Source organism: Oratosquilla oratoria, unplaced genomic scaffold (assembly GCF_046742065.1).
Source record: "Oratosquilla oratoria isolate Oo_2021 unplaced genomic scaffold, ASM4674206v1 SCAFFOLD50, whole genome shotgun sequence".
Lineage (NCBI taxonomy): Eukaryota > Metazoa > Arthropoda > Malacostraca > Stomatopoda > Squillidae > Oratosquilla > Oratosquilla oratoria.
In genome coordinates, this window is record NW_027467714.1 from 1,695,944 (window position 1) to 1,720,863 (window position 24,920).

General features: G+C 40.5%; 1 protein-coding gene across 2 annotated transcripts in view; it reads right to left on the reverse strand.

The window, feature by feature from the left end:
• The window catches only part of Cul1 (cullin 1), a 398,967-nt gene that overhangs the window by 61,044 nt on the left and 313,003 nt on the right, over window positions 1-24,920 (reverse strand). For both annotated transcript variants that reach the window (XM_076182129.1, XM_076182130.1), the window contains 2 exons: window positions 19,155-19,273; window positions 2,779-2,863 (listed from right to left, as the gene is read on the reverse strand). In XM_076182129.1, coding sequence (XP_076038244.1) covers window positions 2,779-2,863; window positions 19,155-19,273 — 204 coding nt within the window. The remainder of the gene's footprint in view (window positions 1-2,778; window positions 2,864-19,154; window positions 19,274-24,920) is intronic.

A 24,920-nucleotide genomic window follows, 5' to 3' on the forward strand; every position in this document is an offset into this window, starting at 1 on the left:
TTGTTTCACTCAAAGCCAACACATCCATCTTTCTTCTCACAAACATACTACTTATCTCTTCCCTTTTACTCTCATCTGTACCACATCCACGCACATTAAAAGACCCAAATCCTTAGGGTGCTTGTCCGAGAACCTCCAGACCCTCTTATGCCTTCTCTTTTTCTTTTAGGAATGTCCCCTGTGGGGCTACAAGGAGAAGGATGCCTAGTCCCAATCCCCATCCCTTTCTTCTCGCCTCTTACGATCCAAGTGGGAATACTTGGTGGCAGTATTCTTTTCCCCCACCACAGAAAGAGAATACTCAGAGAAATGATACAGGACAGCAACAAGGGGTTGGGGGACAGCATAACGGAGGGACAGTCGTAGTATAAAAGTGTCATCATTTCTCTATGAACAGAGTTTTCCTCTATCATAGACAAAATTATGTGTGGCTCTGGTTCGTAGGGGTGCCCCATATAGACCCTAAAATATCAACTGCATGCTACTTTTCCACAATAACAAGCAGCCAATACCCCAGATATTTAGCAACTCCCTAAAATATTCTGCCCCTCTTCCCCTCATTGCCTTCTCTTCCATTATCATCTCACCATCTCCACCTTTTACCTTTTCTTCTCTACTTGTAAGAGGGAAAAAGCCTTGGTATATGTATGTATGTACTTACTGTCAAGTAGAGAAGAAAAGGTAAAAGATGCAGATGGAGAGATGATAATGGAATGTGTAACTTCTATATTTTGGCTAATAGCTATAGCCCTCTTCAGAGGGCTATAGCTATTAGCCGAAATATAGAAGTTACACATTCTTCTAAAGTTTCCTTTAAATTCCGACAGTGGGTTCTTCGTGATTATGTATACACATATATATACCAAAGGCTTTTTCCCCCTTACAAGGAAGGTAGCCAAAAAAAACACACATATACCAAAGGCTTTTTCTCCCAACATGGGGGATAGCCAAAAAGAAAAAGGCATAGAAACCACTTCCACCCATTCCATTTCCTTTATATTCCACTCCCCTCCACCCTCCTACCTCCCTCTTATCTTGGCACCTCCTGGATGACGGTTCATCCATGCATCCTGTCCACTGCCCTGGGTCAGAAGCAATGTCACAAGACACAGCACATCCACAGCAAGGCCACTTCAAAAATTCGGCAACCCCCCCCTCTCCATCCCCCCTTGCAGCAAAGGAGAAGACAGGGAGAAATCCCTTCGGGCTGTGTCAAATTTTTTCTCATATATAACTTCCTCACCCCCCATCCCCCACCCACTCCCTCTCATGCATCACAACATCATCTATACACAACCCCTCTCCATTCACCCATCTTCTGTCCTCTCCCGTCCTTCCTCTACAGACATTCCTCTCTTTTGTAATGCCCCTTTCACCCCATCCATCCATTTCATCCTAGGACACCCCCTCATATTCACTCCTTCCACCTCTGCCTTCCACACTTCTTTTACTAATCTTTCTTCACTCATTCTTTCCATGTGTCCAAACCATCCTAATACTCTTTCATCAACCCTATCTCCCAGCTCCCTTTCCACCCCTGTTCTCCTCCTCACTTCCTCATTTCTCACACTATTCAGCCTAGTAACTCCTATCATACTTCTGAGACATTTCATCTCAAACATATTCAAACTCCTTCTCTCTTCCTTTCTCATGTTCCATGTTTCTCCCCCGTACATTGCTGTTGGCACAATCACTCCTTCATTTAACTTCCTCTTAGCATCCATTCCCAGATGTCTATTTCTCATTACACTTTTTAATCCAGCAAGGCATTTACTCGCTTCTCTCAATCTACATTCTACCTCCACCCCCACTCCTTTTCCTGCCACATTAGCACCCAAGTATCTAAAACTATCCACTTCCTCCCATCTTTCACCCTTGATGCTCCTTTCCAGCCTGCTGTCACTCTCTCCCCTTGTATATCTCATCACTTTACTTTTGCCCACATTTATCTACAGCTTCTTTCTTTCACACACCTTCTCAAACTCTGTCACTAACTTCCTCAATCCCTCCTCCGATCCTGCTACAAGCACAGTGTCGTCAGCAAACAACAGCTGGCTCACCTCCCACTTTTCCCCATTTTCTTTAATCATCTCCATTCCCTGACCCACTACTCTTGCATTCACCTCTCGCATCACCCCATCCATGTAAAGATTGAACAGCCAGGGTGACATAACACATCCCTGATGAAGTCCCACCTTTACCTCAAACCACTCACTCTCTCCCTTTCTAATCCTAACACAAGCTCTACTACTCTTGCAAAAACTCTTGACTGCTCTTAACAGCTTTCCTCCTATCCCACATATCTGCAGTACCTCCCACAGTGCCTTTCTGTCTACCCTGTCATACGCCTTTTCCAGATCCATAAAAGGCAAAAAAAAACATCCTTACCTTTCCCTGTAGCTTTCTCACATATGTCTTACCACAAAAATCTGATCAACACAAAAAACAAAGGCATAAAAACCATTCCCACCCATTCCATCCCTAATACATTCCACTCCCCTCCACCCTCCCTCTTACCTTGGCACCTCCTATATATACACAAATATATGTTGAAAATCACAGAAAAAAATTGTTTTGGAAATTAAAATCTTGAGAACTCGGCCTACCACATAGATTTAATTCAGAGTTCCATGGTATCACTGTATAGTATTTGAGAGTGGAGAGAGATGGAAAGAAGGGTGGGAAAGAAGATAGAAGGATGAGAGGAGGGAGGCTGAAGGGAGCAAGAGAGGGAGGGGGAAGAGTGTGGGATATACATTGATGACAATTTGTTCTTACCTGAAGCTGTCCAACTGTCCAAGAAACTGCATTATTAAATTGCAGTAATACAGCCATTTGGAAAGTGGAGGCCTGCAAAGTGTACCTGAGAAAGTAAACAGTTATATCAGTGAATTATGCTCAAATTGTTTCACTCAGAATGAAATAAATAATAACAATACTAACACAGGTTAAAAATAATTCATCCAAACAACAAATTGCAAAGAACCAAAAGTGTTTTTCATAATAGATTTGATTTTTCTAGATTCTTAACCACTTCAGTACGGGACTTAAATCTCGCGGGCAGCAGCCAATGCCAGCCGTATGACGTAACGTAATAATATTCGCATCATAAAATATAGTCACCGCTTATATCGATCGTTCTCTCTTTCACCCGCGAATTTTGAAAACCACAGAGAATGGGATTCAGGGCGCATTTGGGAGAATGTAAAAACACAGGGGCGACTACAATAAATATAATCAAGACGCCGATATGGCAGCGTCGCGAATCCACTTGCTCCTCATGACGCCTACGTGTGCGGCACCGTATGGAAGGGGTTAAATATTGCTAAAACTTTACCTATAAATGGGGACAGTTTGGGGATGCTGTGCTAGGTTTCACTTTTATGAAAGCCACAACTCCTGGGTAACAACCAACAATCTCTCCCACAATCCAACTGATATGTCCATCAGGTTAGGTTCTTTTATCAACACTCCCAAATATTTTTCCCCTTATAAAGGATTCACTTCCTAAACCATATTTCAAAATTGGTCTTTAAGAGCTATTGCCAATTTCCAATACTTCACACTTTATGGTATCAAAATTAATTTTCCATTCTTGGCTTGATACAAATATAATGTTTAAGGCATCCCTGCATCCCATCCACCACCCTGGGTCAGAAGCCGTGTCACAAGACACAGCACATCCACAGCAATGCCACTTCATAAATTCGGCAACCACCTCTCTCTGTCCCCTCATGCAGAAAAGGAGAAGACAGGGAGAAATCCCTTCGGGCAGCGTCAAATTTTTTCTCATACATACTTCCTAACTCCCATCCCCCACCCACTCCCTCTCATGCATCACGGCATCATCTATACACAACCCTTCTCCATTCACCCCTATCTTCTGTCCTCTCCCATCCTTCCTCAACAGACATTCCTCTCTTTTGTAATGCCCCTTTCACCCCATCCATCCATCTCATCCTAGGACGCCCCCTCATATTCACTCCTTCCACCTTTGCCTTCCACACTTCTTTTACTAATCTTTCAAAGGATTACAAAGGCGGAGCATGCCGACAGGAGACCTTTTGTTCCATATCTAGGTTGGATGCGAAAAAAAAAAAAAAATCATATTAATAATAAAATAATAAATAAAAACTATGATAATGTAAATAACAAATAGAATACATAAATAAATGCATAGGTATAGTTAAATAATAAACAAACAGGTAAATAGTAAATAATAATAAATTGACATATAACTAATAATAAATGAAAATCAGACAGACAAATGATAACAAAACAAAAACAAATAATATAACATAAATCATAATCATTACAGCATCTTACTTAGGTATTTATCTAAATGATTCTTAAAGCTTTGAACTGAACTACATTGCACTACCTGTGCAGGAAGTTTATTCCATTCATTAATTACACGGTTGGCAAAGTTGTTTCTACCTACTTCCAAATTGAATCTATTTCCGGACAGTTTGAGGCCATTGTTTCTTGTCTGATTCTCATTCAATGTAAAAATGTTGTCACTTTTGATGTTGTCAATTCCCTTTAGAATTTTAAAGACCTGTATCAAGTCACCTCTGAGTCTACGCTTTTTTAGGGAAAACAGATTCATATGTTTTAGTCGATTTTTGTATGATTTATTTTTTATATTTGGAATCAGTTTTGTGGCTCGCCGTTGTACTTTTTCCAGTCTGTCAATGTCTTTAATGAGATTCGGTGACCATACAGAAACAGCATATTCCAAATGTGGACGAACTAACGATTTATATAGCTTGTTAATGAGTGATGGACTTTTGAAATCAAAAGATCGCGCAATCAGTCCTAGAATCTTATTTGCTTTCTCAGAGGCTGAAATACACTGCTTGGATGATTTGAGGTCGTTACTGATAATTACGCCGAGATCTTTTTCACTATCCACTTTTGTTAACGAATTTCCAAATAACTTGTAATCGTACTTACTGTTATTTTTACCTATGTGCATTACCTTGCATTTACTTGTGTTAAATTTCATTAGCCATTTTTCAGACCATTGCTGTAATCTATCTAAATCTTCTTGAATATCTAATTGGTTTGAGTGATCATTTGCCACTCCGCACAGTTTTGTATCATCAGCAAATTTGGAAACAGTAGATTTTAGTCCATGGTCTATATCATTTATATATACTATGAATAGAAGTGGCCCAAGAACGGAACCCTGAGGAACTCCACTTGCAACACTTTTCCATCCAGAAGTTTTTCCATTTAAAACAACTCTCTGTTTTCGACCCTTCAACCAATTACTAGTCCAACCTAATAGGCTACCACTTATTCCATGCAAAGCTAATTTAGTAAGTAGTCTTTCGTGTGGGACGGTATCAAAAGTTTTTGCAAAGTCTAGATATACTAAATCTTTCCATGTATCCAAACCATCCTAATACTCTTTCATCAACCCTATCTCCCAGCTCCCTTTCCACCTCTGTTCTCCTCCTCATTTTTCACTCTATCTACCCTAGTAACCCCTATCATACTTCTCAGACATTTCATCTCAAACACATTCAAACTCCTTCCCTCTTCCTCTCTTACGTTCCATGAGTTACGACTACAGACTCGTCGTAGTGAACATTTGATTCAGACGCACATGCACGCATGTGCGTATGTGTACCTTGGACTATGCCGGCCTTTCCCACGGTAGACTTGGTGGACTCTCGGCATCCAACCGTCGGTAATCGACGTATGAAGACTGTTAAAGTGATGAATTATATATTTATGATGTATTCCATTCTTTTTGTGCTCTGTCAAACATATTCTGTACATTGCATATAGATTTATGTATGTATATTATCTTGTGGATCTATCTTGTCAATCTTACGAATTTATTTACGTAAGATTAGAGATATTACATGTTCTCTTAGTCTTCGGATGTCGGTGAGAAAGATCTGTGCCTACGTGCGGTAATCGACATATGGAGACTCTCAAAGTGATGAATTCTATTCATCAGACGTATTTCGTTCCTTTTTGTGCTTTGACAAACATATTTCATACATTGCATATAGATTTATGTATGTGTATTACCTTGTGGATCTATCTTGTCAATCTTAGGAATTGATTTACGTAAGAATAGAGAATTTGTATATTGCCGTCGTCCTAGGACGCCGAAACGCCGGTGTGGGAATTCGTAGCTTACATGCGTTCTGGAAAAATTGCATGTGAACGAATACTTGGGCAACGGCGTCCCTAACTTACATTTACGTACGTATAGATTTTCATATAAAAACTATTAAGTTTCTGCTTATCTAAGATTGACAAGGTAACTTTATCAAATATTATTATCTATTCATTGATGTAAAGAATATCCGTGTATGTACTAGGAAGTATTCCTAAACACTCTTGTTGATCGTCGTGTCTAGCGACACTTGGCATCTCTCCGGATCTTACGGAGAAGTGTATATATACATCTGCTTGTAACGGTCAAGCTGGACTCTGCTTATCAGAGCTCCCATGCTACCTTGTCTAGCTTTGCTAGTGTTTTATCCACTTTGTTGGACTGACTTAGTCGTAGTTTCATCTCGACTTGTATTTTCTCGAGTCATTCGGGTCTCTGCTTATATCAGAGTCCCATTGCACTAATCTCATATCTTAGTCTAGCTTTGCTAGATCTCGTCCTCTTTGTTGGATTTAGACTTTTAGTCGTAGAATTTTCTCGACTTTGTAATTTTTACGTAAAATATTACGTAGGACTTAGTTTCCTTTCTGTGGGTCGAAATTTCTTGACCTTACCACATATTGTCTTTAAGACTATTTTTTTTTCTTTGTTGAATGTCGATATTTGATCGACACTTATATATATACGTGTCTTGGCAATCTTAGCTTTTTATGTTCTAAAGAAACCCATTGTCTGGTATTTATTTGTCTGTGAATTTACGTGTTTTGGACATTGTACTTTTCGCTAGTTTTGGCAACTTCTATTTTTCGACCTTATTTGTTTCTTTTGAAGGAAATAATCATTCTTAAGCAGAACTCTAGTTTTTTAACCTGGCCCTTCCCCATAGGCGTCACACATGTTACTGCCCCATACAGTGCTGTTGGCACAATCACTCCTTCATGTAACCTCATCCTAGCATCCATTCCCAGATATTTTACCATACCATAACAACATGCAGCCAATGCCCCAAACAGATGTGAGAGGGCTTTAGTAAAAGGTAAGGATGGTTTTTGCGCCTTTATGGATTTGAAAAGGCTTATGTGTGGACAGGGGGGAACTGTGAGAGATTTGGTAGATATATAGGATCAGGGGAAAGCTGTTAACCTCTTTAATACCATTAAAATTCTCGTGCCCAGCATAAGATGCCTAATGTACAATGTATCATACTACTTGCATTATAAAATATAGTCACAGCTGTATTACTCATTCTCTTTTACTCCGAGTCTGGGGTATTGGCTGCTTGTATTGTGGCAAAGTAGCATGCAGTTGATACTTTAGGGTCTATATAGGGCGCCCCTACGGACCAGAGCCACACATCATTTTCTCTATGATAGAGGAAAATTCTGTTCATAGAGAAATGATGACACTTTTATACTACGACTGTCCCTCCGTTATGATGTCCTCCAACCCCTTGTTGCTGTCCTGTACCATTTCTCTGAGTATTCCTTTTCTGTGATGGGGGAAAAGAATACTGCCACCAAGTATTTCCACTTGGATCGTAAGAGGCGAGAAGAAAGGGACGCGGATTGGGACTAGGCATCCTTCTCCTTGTAGCCCCACAGGGGAAATTCCTAAAAGAAAAAGAGAAGGCATAAGAGGGGCTGGAAGTCCTCGGACCAGCACCCTAAGGTTTGGGTCTTTTAATGTGCGTGGATGTGGTACAGATGAGAGTAAAAGGGAAGAGATAAGTAGTATGTTTGTGAGAAGAAAGATGGATGTGTTGGCTTTGAGTGAAACAAAGTTGAAAGGGAAGGGTGAGTGTAAGTTTGGGAGTGTAAGTGGGAGGTTATCAGGAGTGAAGAGAGGGTGAGGGAGGGAAGGGGTGGCTATTCTAGTAAGTGAAGAGATAGGTAAACGGGTAGTGGAGTGGAAGGAGGTTTCCTCAAGGATAATGTGGATGAAGGTGAAACTGGGGAAGGAGATGTGGGTCTTTGTAAGTGCATATGGGTCTGGCAGTGAGAAGAATGTAGGAGAAAGGGAGGCCTTTTGGATAGATCTAAATGAGTGCATAGAGGATTTGGGAAGAAATGTCAATGTGATAGTACTGGGAGACCTTAATGCTAGGGAGAGAAATGGTCAAATTGATGGAGTGGTTGGGAAATGTGGAGTTCCAGGAAACAATCGTAGTGGAGAGTTGATGGTGGAAATGTGTCTAGAGAGTTGATGATAGCAAATACAGTGTTTCGGAAGAAAGTCAAGCATAAGTACACATGGGAGAGGATGGTGGAGGGAAGGGTGGTAGATAGAGCGCTAATGGATTATGTAGTGGTAAAAAGGATTATGATAGGAAGAGTTAAGGATGTACATGTGCTAAGGGGAGAGGGTGGGGGAATATCAGATCATTTTTTGGTGGAAGGTAAGTTGAAAGTGGAGGATAGATGGAGGAAGAGGAAAGGGACAAAAGGTAGGGAGGTTCTTAGAGTGAACTCTTTGAATGAGAAGGAAAAGGAGAAGGAGTACGGAAAGAGGCTGAAGGAGGAGTGGGAGGGAGTAAAGGGTAGAGCTGGGTGTGGAGGAGGAATGGGGATGGTTCAAGGAGGGAGTCATAAAGTGTGCAAAGATGGTGTGTGGAACAAGAAGGACAGGGGGAAATAGAAGAAAGGGTAGTGAATGGTGGGATGAGGAAACAAAGAAGGTTGTAGAAGAGAAGAAGCGAGCCTTCACAGATTGGTTACAAAATAGGACGAGGGAGTCATATGAGAGGTACAAAGAAAAGAAAAGAGAAGTAAAGCAAAAGGTAAAGGTTGTAAAGAGGAGAGCAGATGTGAAATGGGTAAGAGTTTGACAGAAAATTTTGAAAGTAATAAAAAGATGTTTTGGAAAGAAATTAAGAAAGGAAGAGGAGGCGAATCAAATAGAGAAGAAAAGGTAAAAGGTGCAGATGGAGAGATGATAATGGAAGAGAAGACAGTAAGGGGAAGATGGGCAGAATATTTTAGGGAGTTGCTAAATGTGAAGGAAGATAGGGAAGGAAAGATTGCTGCAGTGGGAAGTGCGAAGAAAATGAGAGTGATGAATGAGGAGAATGGAGGAGAAATAAGGAAGGATGAGGTGAAGGCAGTTGTTAAGGTGATGAAAGGAGGTAAGGCACCTGGTCTGGATGGATGCCATGCAGAATGTCTGAAAAAGGGAGGTACAGTGATGGTGGACTGGTTGGTGAGGTTATTTAATGTTTGTTGGAGAGAGGGTAGAGTGCCAGAGGACTGGAGGAGTGCCTGTATAGTTCCTCTTTACAAGGGAAAAGGGGACAAGTGTGAATGTAGTAGTTTCAGAGGGATTAGCTTGTTGAGTGTAGTTGGGAAGGCTTATGGGAGGATCTTGATTGAGAGGATTAGGAGAGGAACAGAAGGAGTAATTGGTGAGGAACAGTGTGGATTTAGGACAGGTAGAGGTTGTGTAGATCAGATCTTTGTGGTAAGACAGATATGTAAGAAAGCTATAGGAAAGGGGAAGGATGTTTTTTGGGCTTTTATGGATCTGGAAAAGGCTTATGATAGGGTAGACAGGAAGGCACTGTGAGAGGTTATGCAGATATATGGGATAGGAGGAAAGCTTCTAGGAGCTGTCAAGAGTTTTTATGAGAGTAGTAGAGCTTGTGTCAGGATTGGAAATGGAGAGAGTGAGTGGTTTGAGGTAAAGGTGGGACTTCATCAAGGATGCGTTATGTCGCCCTGGCTGTTCAATTTATACATGGATGGTGTGGTGCGAGAGGTAAATGCAAGGGTAATGGGCAAGGGATTGGAGATGGTTAAAGAAAATGAAGAAAAGTGGGAGGTGAGCCAGCTGTTGTTTGCGGACGACACTGCGCTTGTGGCAGGATCGGAGGAGGGATTGAGGAAGTTGGTGGCAGAATTTGGGAGAGTATGTGATAGAAGAAAGCTAAAGATAAATGTGGGTAAAAGTAAGGTGATGAGATGTACAAGGGGTGAAAGTGGCAGTAGACTGGAAGTGAGCATTAAGGGAGAGCGACTGGAGGAAGTGGATAGTTTTAGATACTTGGGTGCAAATGTGGCAGGGAAAGGTGGAGTGAAAGTGGATGTAGAATGTAGATTGAGAGAAGCGAGTAAATGCCTTAGTGGATTAAAGAGTGTAATGAGGAATAGACATTTGGGAATGGATGCTAAGAGGAGACTGTATGAAGAAGTGATTGTGGCAACAGCATTGTATGGGGCAGAAACATGGAACATAAGAGAAGAAGAGAGAAAGAGTTTGAATGTGTTTGAGATGAGGTGTCTGAGAAGTATGATGGGGGTTACTAGGCTAGATAGGGTGAGAAATGAGGAGGTGAGGAGAACAGGGATGGAAAAGGAGCTGGGAGATAGGGTTGATGAAAGAATATGAGGATGGTTTGGACACATGGAAAGAATGAGTGAAGAAAGACTAGTAAAAGAGGTGTGGAAGGCAGATGTGGAGGGAGTGAACATGAGGGAACGTCCTAGGATGAGGTGGATGGATGGGGTGAAGGGGGCTTTGGGGAAGAGGGGAATGTCTGTTGAGGAAGGACAGGAGAGGACAGAAGATAGGGGTGAATGGAGAATGGTTGTATATGGATGATGTTGTGATTACATGAGGTGGAATGGGCTGGTGGATGGGGGGTGAGGTATGTGTGAGCAAAATTTGACGCAGCCCGAAGGGATTTCTCCCCGTCCTCTCTTTTTATGCAATGGGGGGACGGAGGGGGGGTGGGGGTCGCCGATTTAATGAAGCGGCCTTACTGTGGATGTGCTGTGTCTTGCGACACTGCTTCTGACCCAAGGCAGTGGACAAGGTGCAGGGATGACCCGTCATTCAGGAGGTGCTAAGATAAGAGGGAGGGTGGAGGGGTGTGGAGTGTATTGAGGGATGGAATGGGTGGGAATGATTTTATGCCTTTTTCTTTTTGGCTACCCCCTTGTAAGGGGAAAAAAGCCTTGGTATATGTATGTAATAATAAACACAGAAAACATGATCAAACCAGTTCACAGAATTTGGGGGCAACTTATAAAATAAATATAATCAAGATGCCAACGCCAGCAACCTTGTATATCCACTCTTGCCTCATGCTACTTATGTAGGCATCATCATACGGAAAAGTTTAAGGACAGTTTTTGCGGGAGTAGTATAGCCTGTGTTAGAAATAGAAATGGAGTAAGTGGTTTGAGGTAAAGGTGGGACTGCATCAGGGATGTGTCATTTCACCATGACTATTTAACCACTTCAATACGGGACTTAAATCTCGCGGGCAGCAGCCAATGCCAGCCGTACGATGTAACGAAATAATATTCGCATCATAAAATATAGTCGCCGCTTATATCGATCGTTCTCTCTTTCACCCGCGAATTTTGAAAACCACAGAGAATGGGATTAAGGGCGCATTTGGGAGAATGTAAAAACACAGGGGCGACTACAATAAATATAATCAAGACGCCGATATGGCAGCATCGCGAATCCACTTGCTCCTCATGACGCCTACGTGTGCGGCACTGTATGGAAGGGGTTAATGTGTACTTGGATGGGGTGGTGCAGGCTAATTCAAGGGTAATGGACAGGGGACTGGAGATAGTTAAAGAAAATAGATAAAAATGGGAAAAGACCCAATTGTTGTTTGTTGATGACACTGCACTTGTGGCAGGGTCAAATGGGGATCAAAGGAGTTGGTGATGGAGTTTGGAAAGGTATGTGATAGGAGTAAGTTGCACAGGTAGTGCAATGTAGTTCAGTTCGAAGCTTTAAGAATCATTTAGATAAATACCTAAGTAAGATGCTGTAATGATTATAATTTATCTTATATTATTTGTTTTTGTTTTGTTATCATTTGTCTGTCTGATTTTCATTTATTATTAGTTATATGTCAATTTATTATTTACTATTTACCCGTTTGTTTATTATTTAACTATACCTATGCATTTATGTATTTTATTTGTTATTTATATTATAGTTTTTATTTATTGTTTTATTATTATGATTTTTTTTTTTTGCATCCGACCTAGATATGGATCAAAAGGTCTCCTGTCGGCATGCTCCGCCTTTGTAATCCTTAATCCTTTGTAAATATGGGTAAAGGTAAGGTGATGAGATGTACAAGGGCGAGAGGATGGCAGTAATTTGAAAGTAAACCTTAAAAGAGAAAGGCTGGAGGAAGTGGATAGCTTTAGATACTTGGGGACACATGAGGCCACAAATGGAGTTGAGGAGGTGATAAGTTTTAGATTGAGAGAAGCAAGTGCCTTGGGTATAAAAGAAGTATAATGAGAAATAGGTATTTGGGAATGGATGCGAAGAGGAGATTATATGAAGGGGTGATTGTGCCAGTTATACTGTAAGGGGTAGAGACATGGAGTTTCAGAGAAAGAGAGGAAAAGCTTAAATATATCTACCTAATTGTAGTATACAGGAAATTAGCAATGCTCACTGGGTCCTGTCTCCTATTCTCTCTCTCTCTCTCTTTTTTTTTTAACTCAAGTTCATGTAGAGTTCCTATTTAATCTATATCCTTGATTCCCAATTACTATAATTAGCTTTCAATTTTTGTACTGTTTGAGCTTGTGTTATATCACCATATTTATGCACTTATATGTAAAACTGTATTTCTTCACATCCTTTCACCATGTGGTCTTAATTTACTCCCATGGCCTCTTAAATCCCTCCCATCATTAATCAGATCTCTTCTGTCAGTGCCATCTATCCTCTTTAGTGACCTGAATAATGTTATCATATCACCACTTTCTCTTCGATTTTTCAAAGTTGGCAGAACTTTTAGTCTTTCCTCGTATGATTTATCTGCCAGGCTGGGGACCAGTTTGGTTATTGCCCTTTGTATTCTCTTGGTCCAGATACACATGGTCCATCCACCCCTCTCTCTTGCAGCACATCACTCTCTAGTAAAAGCTTAAAAGGTTCAATACACATGACCTTCCAGATATGAAGACAAACTGACTGTTTGTCAGAATGTTTATCTCTTCCAAATATTTGGTCCATTGATCTTTCATAATCCTTTGACATAATTTTACTATTGTGCTGGTTAGTGATACTGGCCTATAATTTAGTAGTGTTTCCTTGTTTCCACCATTATGAATTGATACCGCGTTTGCCCTTTTCCAATCAAGTGGCACAACTCCTTCTTTCAATGACCTTGTAATATGACTGTTGATCTTGTCTACTAGTTGTTCCCTATATTCTTCAAATATCCAGGTTGAGATTCCATAAGGTCCTTAAGCTTTTGTCACATACAGTGATCCCAATGAATTGTCTAAGAAGTATTGTAGTAGTTACAGGATTGGATAGAATGAGAAATGAGATGAGAGTGGTGGTGAAAAAAAAAGAGATGGGAGATAGGGTTGATGAAAGGGTATTGGGATGGTTTTAGATACATGAAAAATATGAGTGAAGAAAGGTTAGTAAAAGAGGTGTGGAAGGCAAAGGTAGAAGGAAATGAACATGATGGGATGACTGAGGATGAGATGGATGGATAGGGCGAAAGAGGCATTAAGTAGGAGGTGGATGTCCGTTGACCAGGGAAGGGAGGAGGGAAATAGGCATAAGTGGAGAATGGCTGTGTATAGATAATACTGTGGTGCATGGATGGGAGTAGATGGGGGACAGGGGTTAGAGAGAGAGGTTATGTGTGAATGATATTTTGACACAGCCCAAAGGGATTTCTCCCCATCTGCTATTTTTCCACATGAGAGTGCAGAGAGAGGGTTGCCAATTAAATGAAGCAGTCTTGCCGTGGATGTGCTGTGCCTTGCTGCATTGCTTGTGACCCAGGGCAGTGGGCACTGAAAATTTCCTGGTTTTGGGTAAAGGAAAATACAGGAAGATCAGTTAATTATAATTCTATTCAACATATTACCCTCTCAGATTCACACACTTATTACAATAGTCCTTCAGTTTTTCTAAGCCCTGAAAAAAGAACTCGGAAGGTTGTGCCTCCAACCAGGCCTCTGTAGCAGCGATCACTTCCGAATCGGAGTGAAATTTTGTTCCCTTGAGGTTTCAGTTGTGGAAAGAGGTGATAGTTGGAGGGGGCCAGGTCTGGGGAGTAAAACAGGTGGTCTACCAATTCAAAGCCAGAGTTGCATATTTTCCATGGAGTTTCATGTGGTGTGTGTGCTGGTGCATTGTCCTGCAAAAAGAAGGCACCATGGTTCAGCTTTCCATTGCATTTCTACTTCAAAGCTTCACTCAATTCATCCAACATAGACATGTAGTATTCTGCGTTGATGGCGCAACCCTTTGGCAGGTATTTTATGAGGAGTACTCCATCTTTGTCCCAGAACAGTGAAGCCAGTATCTTTCCAGCTGACTTCTGGGTCCGAAACTTCTTGGAGCGCAGTGAACCGCTGTGTTGCCACTATATTGATTGTTGCTTGGTCAGGGGATCATAGTGAGAGAGGCCAAGTTTCCATCCATGGTGACTAAACAAGCCATAAAATCAGCCATCCTTGCTGCAAACCGGTCCAAAATCTTTGATGTTGTCACTCTGATGCACTTCTGACCTGCATTCAAGCATTTTGGCACCCATTTTGCGCAAAGCTTTCTCATGTCCAGAATGTGGATGATGTGGCCAACTCTTTTGTGGGAAATCCCTAGTCTCAGCTATGACTTAAGCTGAAATCCAGCAGTCCTCAAGAATCATGACATGCACAGCATCAGCTTTCTCCTCTGTGGTTGCAGAAGTTGGCCGTCCTGACCAGAGTTCATCTGTGACCTTGAAATGACCAGTCCAAAACCTTAACACCCACATTTTCACTGTAGAGTGATGGGCACATCCCTCCAAACATCCTTAACCTTGCCATGGATTTCTGCCGCCCCTTTGCCTTGCAAGAAGAGGAACTTCATGACCACCGGTGCTTTATCAGCTCCCATTTTCTTTACCTCCTTAGTCCCAATTATATATTGTCCTGATATTTTTCTTCTTTTTCCAAACTCCATTATGCTACACTTCTTAACCCCTTCCATACGGTGCCGCACAAGTAGGCGTCATGGGGAGCGAGTGTATTCGCGAGGCTGCCATATCGGCGTCTTGATTATATTTATTGTAGTCGCCCCTCCATAATGACATTCTTTCTAATTCTTTTGTAATCGCATTTTCTATGGTTATCAAAATTCACGGGTGAAGAGAGAACGATCGATATAAGCGGTGACTATATTTTATGATGCGAGTATTATTACGACACGTCGTACGGCTGGCATTGGCTGCTGCCACCGAGATCTAAGTCCATGACGCCTACGTGTGCGGCACCGTATGGAAGGGGTTAATGTTAAAGTCCACTTCCCACTTCTGACTCCATTTCCAAACCTTGTTCAGATCTCTCTGTATAGATTCTCAGTCTTTTGGTTTTCACTTTCCTCAACAATTTAGCATCATCTGCAAAGAAGCTCATGTAACTTTCCACATCATCATCCATGTCATTCACATAAATTGTGAACATTAATGGAGCCAATACAGATCCTTGCGGGACTCCACTAATCACCTCCTTGCAACCTCAACACTTTTCTCTGAGTACTAATCTCATTTTACTACCATGCAGGAAATCCTCCATCCAGTTTAGTAGGTTGCCTTATAACCCTCCTATGTTTTCCAAATTTTTTTTTATACAATTTTTTGTGTGGTACTTTGTAGAAGGCTTTTTGTAAGTCTAGGAAAGCACAATCAGCCCATCCATCCCTTTCTTGTGTATCTATTAATTTTTAGTAAAAACAGATTAAATTTGCGATACATGATTTTCCCTGTCAGAATCCAAACTGTCTTGTGTTTATTATATTGTTTTCTTCCAAGTGTTTTACCCATCTATTTTTTATAATTTTCTCACAAATTTTGGCTACAGTGCTTGTTAGTGAGACCTGTCTGTAATTAGTTGGCTCTTCCTTGTTTCCTCCTTTATATATTGGTACACTTGTTGGCATTTTTCTAATCCTTTGGTATTTTTCCTTCTTTGAGAGAGCAACTTATGTTGTATATTTTGTCCATTAGCTCTTCTTTGCATACTTTTAGCATCCAGTATCCAATTCCATCTAGGCCGTGCAATTTCCTAATGTTAAGGTTCGTTAATTGAGCCATTATTACTTTTTGTTTTATTTCCCTCCTGGGGGAGATCGCATTTTGCTTCCTTCATTCCAATGCTGTACTTTTTCTCTAATAAAAACCGATTTGAAGTGATTGTTCATGACTTTGGCCATTTCTAGATCTTCTGTGTATTCTGTATTTCCTTGGTGTAGTTTCACCATTTCCTGTTTATCTTTAAGTTTACCATTCACATATTCATTTCTATAGTTTATATATATTTGCCATTTTCCACATATATATATTTGCCATTTTTCACATATTCATTTCTATAGTTTATATACATTTGCCATTTTCCCAGTTTTTTTTTTTTTTTTTTTTTTCCATCTTTTCCAAGCTTGGTCTCTTCTATCTTTTGCCTCACTACATCTTCTGTTGAGCCAGCATTTATATACACCTTCCCTTGTTTCTGTCTTGGTACATACCTATGCACTCCATTATAGATTTCCATCAAGATTGCCCATTTCTCTTCCACTTTTGTCTCTTCAATGTAGAATTTTTCCCAATTTGCATTTTGAAAAAATTTCATAAATTTTCCGGTCTGTTTCCTTCATCCCAATGATGTACTTTTTCTCTAATGAAAGCTGATTTGAAGTGATTGTTCATGACTTCAGCAATTTCTAGTTCTTCTGTGTATTTTGTATTTCCTTGGCATAGTTTCACCATTTCCTGTTTAGTTTACTGTTCACATATCTATGGAATAGTTTGGGTTGCGCTTTGCATTTTTCTATGATGTCTTTTTCATAATTTCTTTTTTCCTCTCTGTTCACACTTTTACATATTCATTTCTAAGATTCATATATATTTGCCATTTTCCAGGTTTTTCATCTTTTCTTCATCTTTTACAAACCTTGTCTCTTCTTTTGCCTCACTACATCTGTTGAACCAGTGGAGCTGACTAACGAAGAACTGTTAGAGATGGAGACGATACAGAATGCAGAGTTGGAGGCAGCTGTATCTCGGCCTATATAAGAAACTCCAGAGCCCGAGAGAGTCTTAACCAAAAATGATCTCAAAAAAGCACTCTCATTTATACGAGAAGGACTGGATATCTTGGAAGCCAAAGATCTGAATATTAACAGAAGTGCAACAGTGGCCAGAAAAGTTATGTCGGAGCTGAACTGTTACAAAGTGATGTTAGATCAAAAGAAGAAAAAGATGATGCAGACGAAACTCCACCATTTCTTTTATATATATATATATATATATAAAAAAAAAAAGTCAGGTAAGAGGAGGCAGGGTGAGGCGAGGAGGGAGAGGGAGGAGTGGAGGCAGGGCGAGGTGAGGAGGGAGAGCAGAGTGAGGAAGGAGAGGGGAGTGAGGTTGGAGAGGGGAGTGAGGTTGGAGAGGGGAGTGAGGTTGGGGACGGGAGCAACAGCAAGCGACAGTGATGGCAGTGATGCCTCATAATGTTTACATGCATAAAAAGTTTTATTTTACCACACAATAAATACCAATATAGTGAGAATGTATGTTTTTATTGTTTCTGTAACCTTCAAATTCATTAATAGTACATTTGTTTTGGAGTTTTAGTAATAAAATCCCAAAATAGACAGATTTTCCCATTGTCCAGGAACGTAACCCCCACTATTACCATTATTTCTTATGGAGAAATTATGTTCTGTTAACATGATTTCCATTAACACGACATCTCCAGGAACATAACCCTTGCATTAACAGGGAGTTGACTATATATATATATGCACACACTTTTCCATATACATACATACATACATACATATACCAAGGCTTTTTCCCCCTTACAAGGGAGGTAGCCAAAAAGGGAAAGGCATAAAAACACTCCCACCCATTTCATCCCTAAATACACTCCACAACCCTCCCACCCTCCCTCTCATCTGAACACCTCCTGGATGACGGGTCATCCCTGCACCCTGCCCACCGCCCTGGGTCAGAAGCAGTGTCGCAAGACACAGCACATCCACAGCAAGGCCGCTTCATTTAATTGGCGACCCCCCCTCTCCGTCCCCCCTTGCATATAAGGAGAGGACGGGGAGAAATCCCTTTTGGCTGCGTCAAAATTTACTCACACATACTACCTCACCCCCCACCCCCCTGCCCATTTCTCCTCATGCAATCACATCATCATCCATATACAACCATTCTCCACTCACCTCTGTCTTCCGTCCTCTCCCTTCCTTCCTCAACAGACATTCCCCTCTTCCCCAAAGCCCCCTTCACCCCATCCATCCACCTCATCCTAGGACGTTCCCTCATGTTCACTCCCTCCACATCTGCCTTCCATACCTTTTACTAGTCTTTCTTCACTCATTCTTTCCATGTGTCCAAACCATCCTAATATTCTTTCATCAACCCTATCTCCCAAATCCTTTTTCACCCCTGTTCTCCTCCTCACCTCTTCATTTCTCACTCTATCTAGCCTAGTAACCCCCACCATACTTCTCAGACACCTCATCTCAAACACATTCAAACTCCTTCTCTCTTCTTCTCTTATGTTCCACGTTTCTGCCCCATACAGTGCTGTTGGCACAATCACTCCTTCATACAGTCTCCTCTTCGCATCCATTCCCAAATGTCTATTCCTCATTACACTCTTTAATCCACCAAGGCATTTACTCGCTTCTCTCAATCTACATTCTACCTCCACCTTCACTCCACCTTTTCCTGCTACACTTGCACCCAAGTATCTAAAACTATCCACTTCCTCCAGTCATTCTCCCTTAATGTTCACTTCCAGTCTACTGCCACTTTCACCCCTTGTACATCTCATCACCTTACTTTTACCCACTTTTCCATATAGCTTTTGGAATAGCCTTGAAAGTCATAACTGAAGCTGAAACCATGCATGAATTTTAACATATGTATGATATTTAGTGTCACAGCACCCCACAAACATAACTCCTTTATATCCTACAATTAATTACATAAACCATATTCCTTTTTTTTGCTTACCTGTTCTTAAAGCAGTTTGTGACAATTTCACCTTTAGAGAGCTGATACAGCCAATTGAGCTTGCGACCACTATGCTGGCTTGAGTAGAAAGTTGTGAACCGTGAAACGCTTCGCTCCAACTGGAATACAAACCTTACAATAGCATAATTTTTGTCTTTGGTCATATGAAAATTTGCATATCTTGTTTAACCTCTTCAATACAAGTCAATTATTTGTATGCACATTTAATATTTACATCAGAGCCTGTTTATTGTGGATAAAATTGAATACAAGACATTGGAAAGAGTGATCACAAAATTCTTCAGCTCGAACTAAAAGAGGAAATACATGAGGAGAAATGAGAAACACAGAAAAAGAAGACTAATGTATAACAAAATGGATTTTAGGAAACTTAGCCAGTTCTTTCAAAAACCAAGTTGGGAAAAATTCTTTAATGAAGAAACACAGGAAAAGAAATGGATGATTTTAAAAGAAATCTATAATGGAGTGGATAAATATGTACCAAAACAAAAACAAGAAAAGGTGTACATTAAGTGCTGGTATAACAAAAAGTGTAGTAAGGCAAAATACAGAAGAGACAGTTTGGTAAAGATGGAAAAAAAAAAAGTGACATATATATATAACTAAGAAATGAACATGTCAAAATATGCAGGGAAGAAAAAAAGAAACTACAAAAAAGACATAACAGACAAATGCAAAGATCAACCTAAATTATTCTATGTGAATTGATTGATTGATTATAAGCGTTCAATCTGGTGTCGTAACTACTAGGTTATTGACACCGAAAGTAAACTCAATTCTATGTGAATGGTAAACTAAAAAAATAAACAGGAAATAGTAAAATTATGTCAAGGGGGAACATAGAATACACAGAGGATATAGAAATGGGTGAAATTATGAACAAACATTTCAAATCTGTGTTCACTAAAGAAAACGTACACAATTGGCAGGAAGGGAGAAAATCCCCTGGAATGAGAGAAATAACTGTGACATAAAGAAATAAGGGACCAAATAATGAACCTTGATGTCAGAAAATCACAAGGCCCAGATGGAATTGCAAACTGAATACTAAAAGAAGGAAAGGTACCAGAAGACTGGAAAAATGCCAATATTGTGCCAATATATAAAGGGGGAAACAATGAAGACCCAACAAACTATAGGCCACTCTCCCTTACAAGTACAATAGCCAAAATTTATGAGAAAGTTATCAAAAATAGACTAAACATCTGGAGAGAAATATACTAAAGCAGGAATTATTCTGATTTAGACAGGGAAGGTCATGTGCCACAAATTACATCTATTTCTATTCAAGGTTAATAAATATAATGCAAGAAAGGGACAGATGGGCAGACTATGCTTTCCTGGACTTACAAGAGACATTTGATAAAGAACCACATAAAGAATTATTAAGAAAACTCAAAACAACAGGTGGTATACAAGGAAAACTATTGAAATGGATGAAAGATTTCTTGCATGGAAGATAAATGAGAATGTTGCTCAGAGATAAAAATTCTACTTGGGAAGAAATGACCAGTAGAGTCCCACAGGGTTCAGTACTGGCTCCGATAATATTTGCTATATATGTAAATTACATGGATGAAGGTGTAGAATGTTACATTAACTCCTTTGCAGATGATGGAAAACTACAAAAGAAGGTATGGAAAAAGTGTGAATTGCTACAGATATCTGAACAAGGTTTGGGAATGTAGTCAGAATTGGGAAGTGGACTTCAACATTAAGAAATGTAGTATAATGGAATTTGGAAAAAGTAAAAAGAATATCAGTACAATATAAAATTGGTGCAAAGGAAGTAAACAAAGTTGGTTCCGAAAAGGACCTAGGCGTAATCATCACCAAAGAAATGTCACCAGACAAGGAGATAAACAAAATAACTGGAGAAACCTACAATTTGTTAAGATCAATAAAGGTGGCTTTTAATTACTTGGATAGTAAAGAAAATACTAATCACAATGACAAGACCAAAACTGGAGTACAGAGCAACATTGTGGAAACCCACTACAAAAAAAGAATATAAGGAAAATAGAAAGAATCAAAAGAGCAACAACAAAGATGGCCCCAACACTTGCAAAACATATGAGCAAAGATTGTCTAAACTGGAACTGCCACCCCTGGAACAAAGAGAAAGAGGTGATCTGTTGGCCATTTACAGAATTATGAAAGGCATGGATGTCTTTGATAGAGAAGACTTATTAAATTGGGATAGAAGAAAAACAAGGGAACATGAAAAGAAACTCAAAAAGGATAGTTATAGAAGAGACCTGGAGGGAAAAAAAAAATCCACACAGTGGTGGATAACAAATAATACATTGGACAAAACAATAGTGCATGAATTTAAGAACAAACTAGATGTTACGAGATACAAAAGACAGATCACCATAAACATAGCTCCCCTTCCTGTAAAATACAACTAGATAAATAAATCAGGTTACCTGATGTATGACAATGCATCACAATATGTACAATACAAAATATAAAGTTACTGCTATTATACTCATTCTTTTTCATCCTCAATAAATACAATGTCACAGAAATCATTATCAAGCCTCTTTGCAGAATATGGGTATAACTTTGCTACAATAAAATAAATATAATCAGGAAGCCGATACCAGCATTCTCTTATACCCTACTCATGGCTCATGACACATACATAGGTGTCATCGTATTCAAGAGGTTAAAAACACATTATTGTACACCCGAGACATAAGAAACCAATAAATAGTATAAAAATAAAAATAATAATAATAAATCTACAAATAATTACCCTTACCAACAAAACGTAGTTATGGGAAACTGAAAATCCTCATCTCTTTTCATACATACATACATACCTATACCAAGGCTTTTTCCCCCTTACAAGGGAGGTAGCCAAAAAGGAAAAGGCATAAAATCATTCCCACCCATTCCATCCCTCAATACACTCCACACCCCTCCACCCTCCCTCTTATCTTAGCACCTCCTGGATGATGGGTCATCCCTGCACCTTGTCCACTGCCCTGGGTCAGAAGCAGTGTTGCCAGACACAGCACAGCCACAGCAAGGCCGCTTCATTAAATCGGCAACCTACCCTCTCCGTCCCCCCATGCATAATAGGAGATGACAGGGAGAATTCCCTTCGGGCTGCATCAAATTTTGCTCACACATACTACCTCACCCCCCATCCCATCTCATGCATCACATCATCATCCATTTACAACCATTCTCCATTCACCCCTGCCTTCTGTCCTCTCCCGTCCTTCCTCAACAGACATTCCCCTCTTCCCCAAAGCCCCCTTCACCCCATCCATCCACCTCATCCTAGGATGTTCCCTCATGTTCACTCCCTCCTCATCTGCCTTCCATACCTCTTTTACTAGTCTTTCTTCACTCATTCTTTCCATGTGTCCAAACCATCCTAATACTCTTTCATCAACCCCATCTCCCAACTTCCTTTCCATCCTTGTTCTTCTCCTCACCTCCTCATTTCTCACTCTATCTAGCCTAGTAACCCCCATCATACTTCTCAGACACCTCATCTCAAACACATTCAAACTCCTCTCTTCCTCTCTTATGTTCCATGTTTCTGCCCCATACAGTGCTGTTGACACAATCACTCCTTCATACAGTCTCCTCTTAGCATCCATTCCCAAATGTCTATTCCTCATTACACTCTTTAATCCACCAAGTCATTTACTCGCTTCTCTCAATCTACATTCTACCTCCACCTTCACTCCACCTTTTCCTGCCACAGTTGCATCCAAGTATTTAAAACTTCCTACAGTCGCTCTTCCTTAATGCTCACTTCCAGTCTACTGCCACATTCACCCCTTGTACATCTCATCACCTTACATTTACCCTGATTTATCTTTAGCTTTCTTCTATCACATACTCTCCCAAACTCTGTCACCAACTTCCTCAGTCCCTCATCCGATCCTGCCACAAGCGCAGTGTCGTCCGCAAACAACAGCTGGCTCACCTCCCACTTTTCTCCATTTTCTTTAACCATCTCCAATCCCTGACCCACTACCCTTGCATTTACCTCTCGCACTACCCCATCCATGTATAAGTTGAACAGCCAGGGCAACATAACGCATCCTAGACGAAGTCCCACCTTTACCTCGAACCACTCACTTTCTCCATTTCTAATCCTGACACAAGCTCTACTACTCTCATAGAAACTCTTGACAGCTCCTAGAAGCTTTCCTCCTATCCCATATATCAGCATAACCTTCCACAGTGCCTTTCTGTCTACCCTATCGTAAGACTTTTCCAGATCCATAAAAGCCCAAAAAACATCCTTCCCCTTTCCTATAGCTTTCTCACATATTTGTCTTACCACAAAGATCTGACCTACACAACCTCTACCCGTTCTAAATCCACACTGTTCCTCACCAATTACTCCTTCTGTTCCTCTCCTAATCCTCTCAATTAAGATCCTCCCATAAGCCTTCCCAACTACACTTAACAATCTAATCCCTTTGAAACTACTACATTCACACTTGTCCCCTTTTCCCTTGTAAAGTGGAACTATACAGGCACTCCTCCAGTCCTCCAGCACTGTACCCTCTCTCCAGCAAACATTAAATAACCTCACCAACCAGTCCACCATCACTGTACCTCCTTTCTTTAGACATTCTGCATGGCATCCATCCAGATCAGGTGCCTTACCTGCTTTCATCATCTTAACAACTGCCTTCACCTCATCCTTCCTTATTTCTCCATTTTCCTCACTCATCACGGTCATTTTCTTAGCATTTCCCACTGGAACTATCTTTCCCTCCCTATCCTCCTTCACATTTAGCAACTCCCTAAAATATTCTGCCCATCTTCCCCTTACTGCCTTCTCTTCCATTATCATCTCTCCATCTGCACCTTTTACCTTTTCTTCTCTACTTGATTCACCTCCTCTTCCTCTCTTAATTTCTTTCCAAAACATCTTTTTATTACTTTCAAAATTTTCTGTCATACTCTTACCCCACGTCACATCTGCTCTTCTCTTTGCCTCCTTTACCTTTTGCTTTACTTCTCTTTTCTTTTCTTTGTACCTCTCATATGACTCCCTCGTCCTATTTTGTAACCAATCTGTGAAAGCTCGCTTCTTCTCTTCTACAACCTTCTTTGTTTCCTCATCCCACCATTCACTACCCTTCCTTCTATTTCCTCCTATCCTTCTTGTTCCACACACCATCCTTGCACACTTAGTGACTCCCTCCTTGAACCATCCCCATTCCTCCTCCACACCTAGCTCTACTCTATCCTTCACTCCCTCTCACTCCTCTTTCAGCTTCTTCTTGTACTCCTTCTCCTTTTCCTTTTCATTTAAAGAGTTCACTCTAAGAACCTCCCTACCTTTTGTCCCTATCCTCTTTCTCCATCTATCCTCCACTCTCAGCTTACCTTCCACCAAAAAATTATCTCATATTCCCCCACCCTCTCCCCTTAGCACATGTACATCCTTAACTCTTCCTATCATAGTCCTATTTACCACTACATAATCCATCAACGCTCTATCTACCACCCTTCCCTCCACCATCCTCTCCCATGTGTACTTATGCTTGACTTTCTTCCGAAACACTGTATTTGCTATCATCAACTCTCTTTCTAGACACATTTCCACCATCAACTCTCCACTACGATTCTTTCCTGGAACTCCACATTTCCCAACCACTCCATCAATTGGATCATTTCCTACCCTAGCATTAAGGTCTCCCAGTACTATTACATTGACATTTCTCCCTAAATCCTCTATGCACTCATTTAAATCTATCC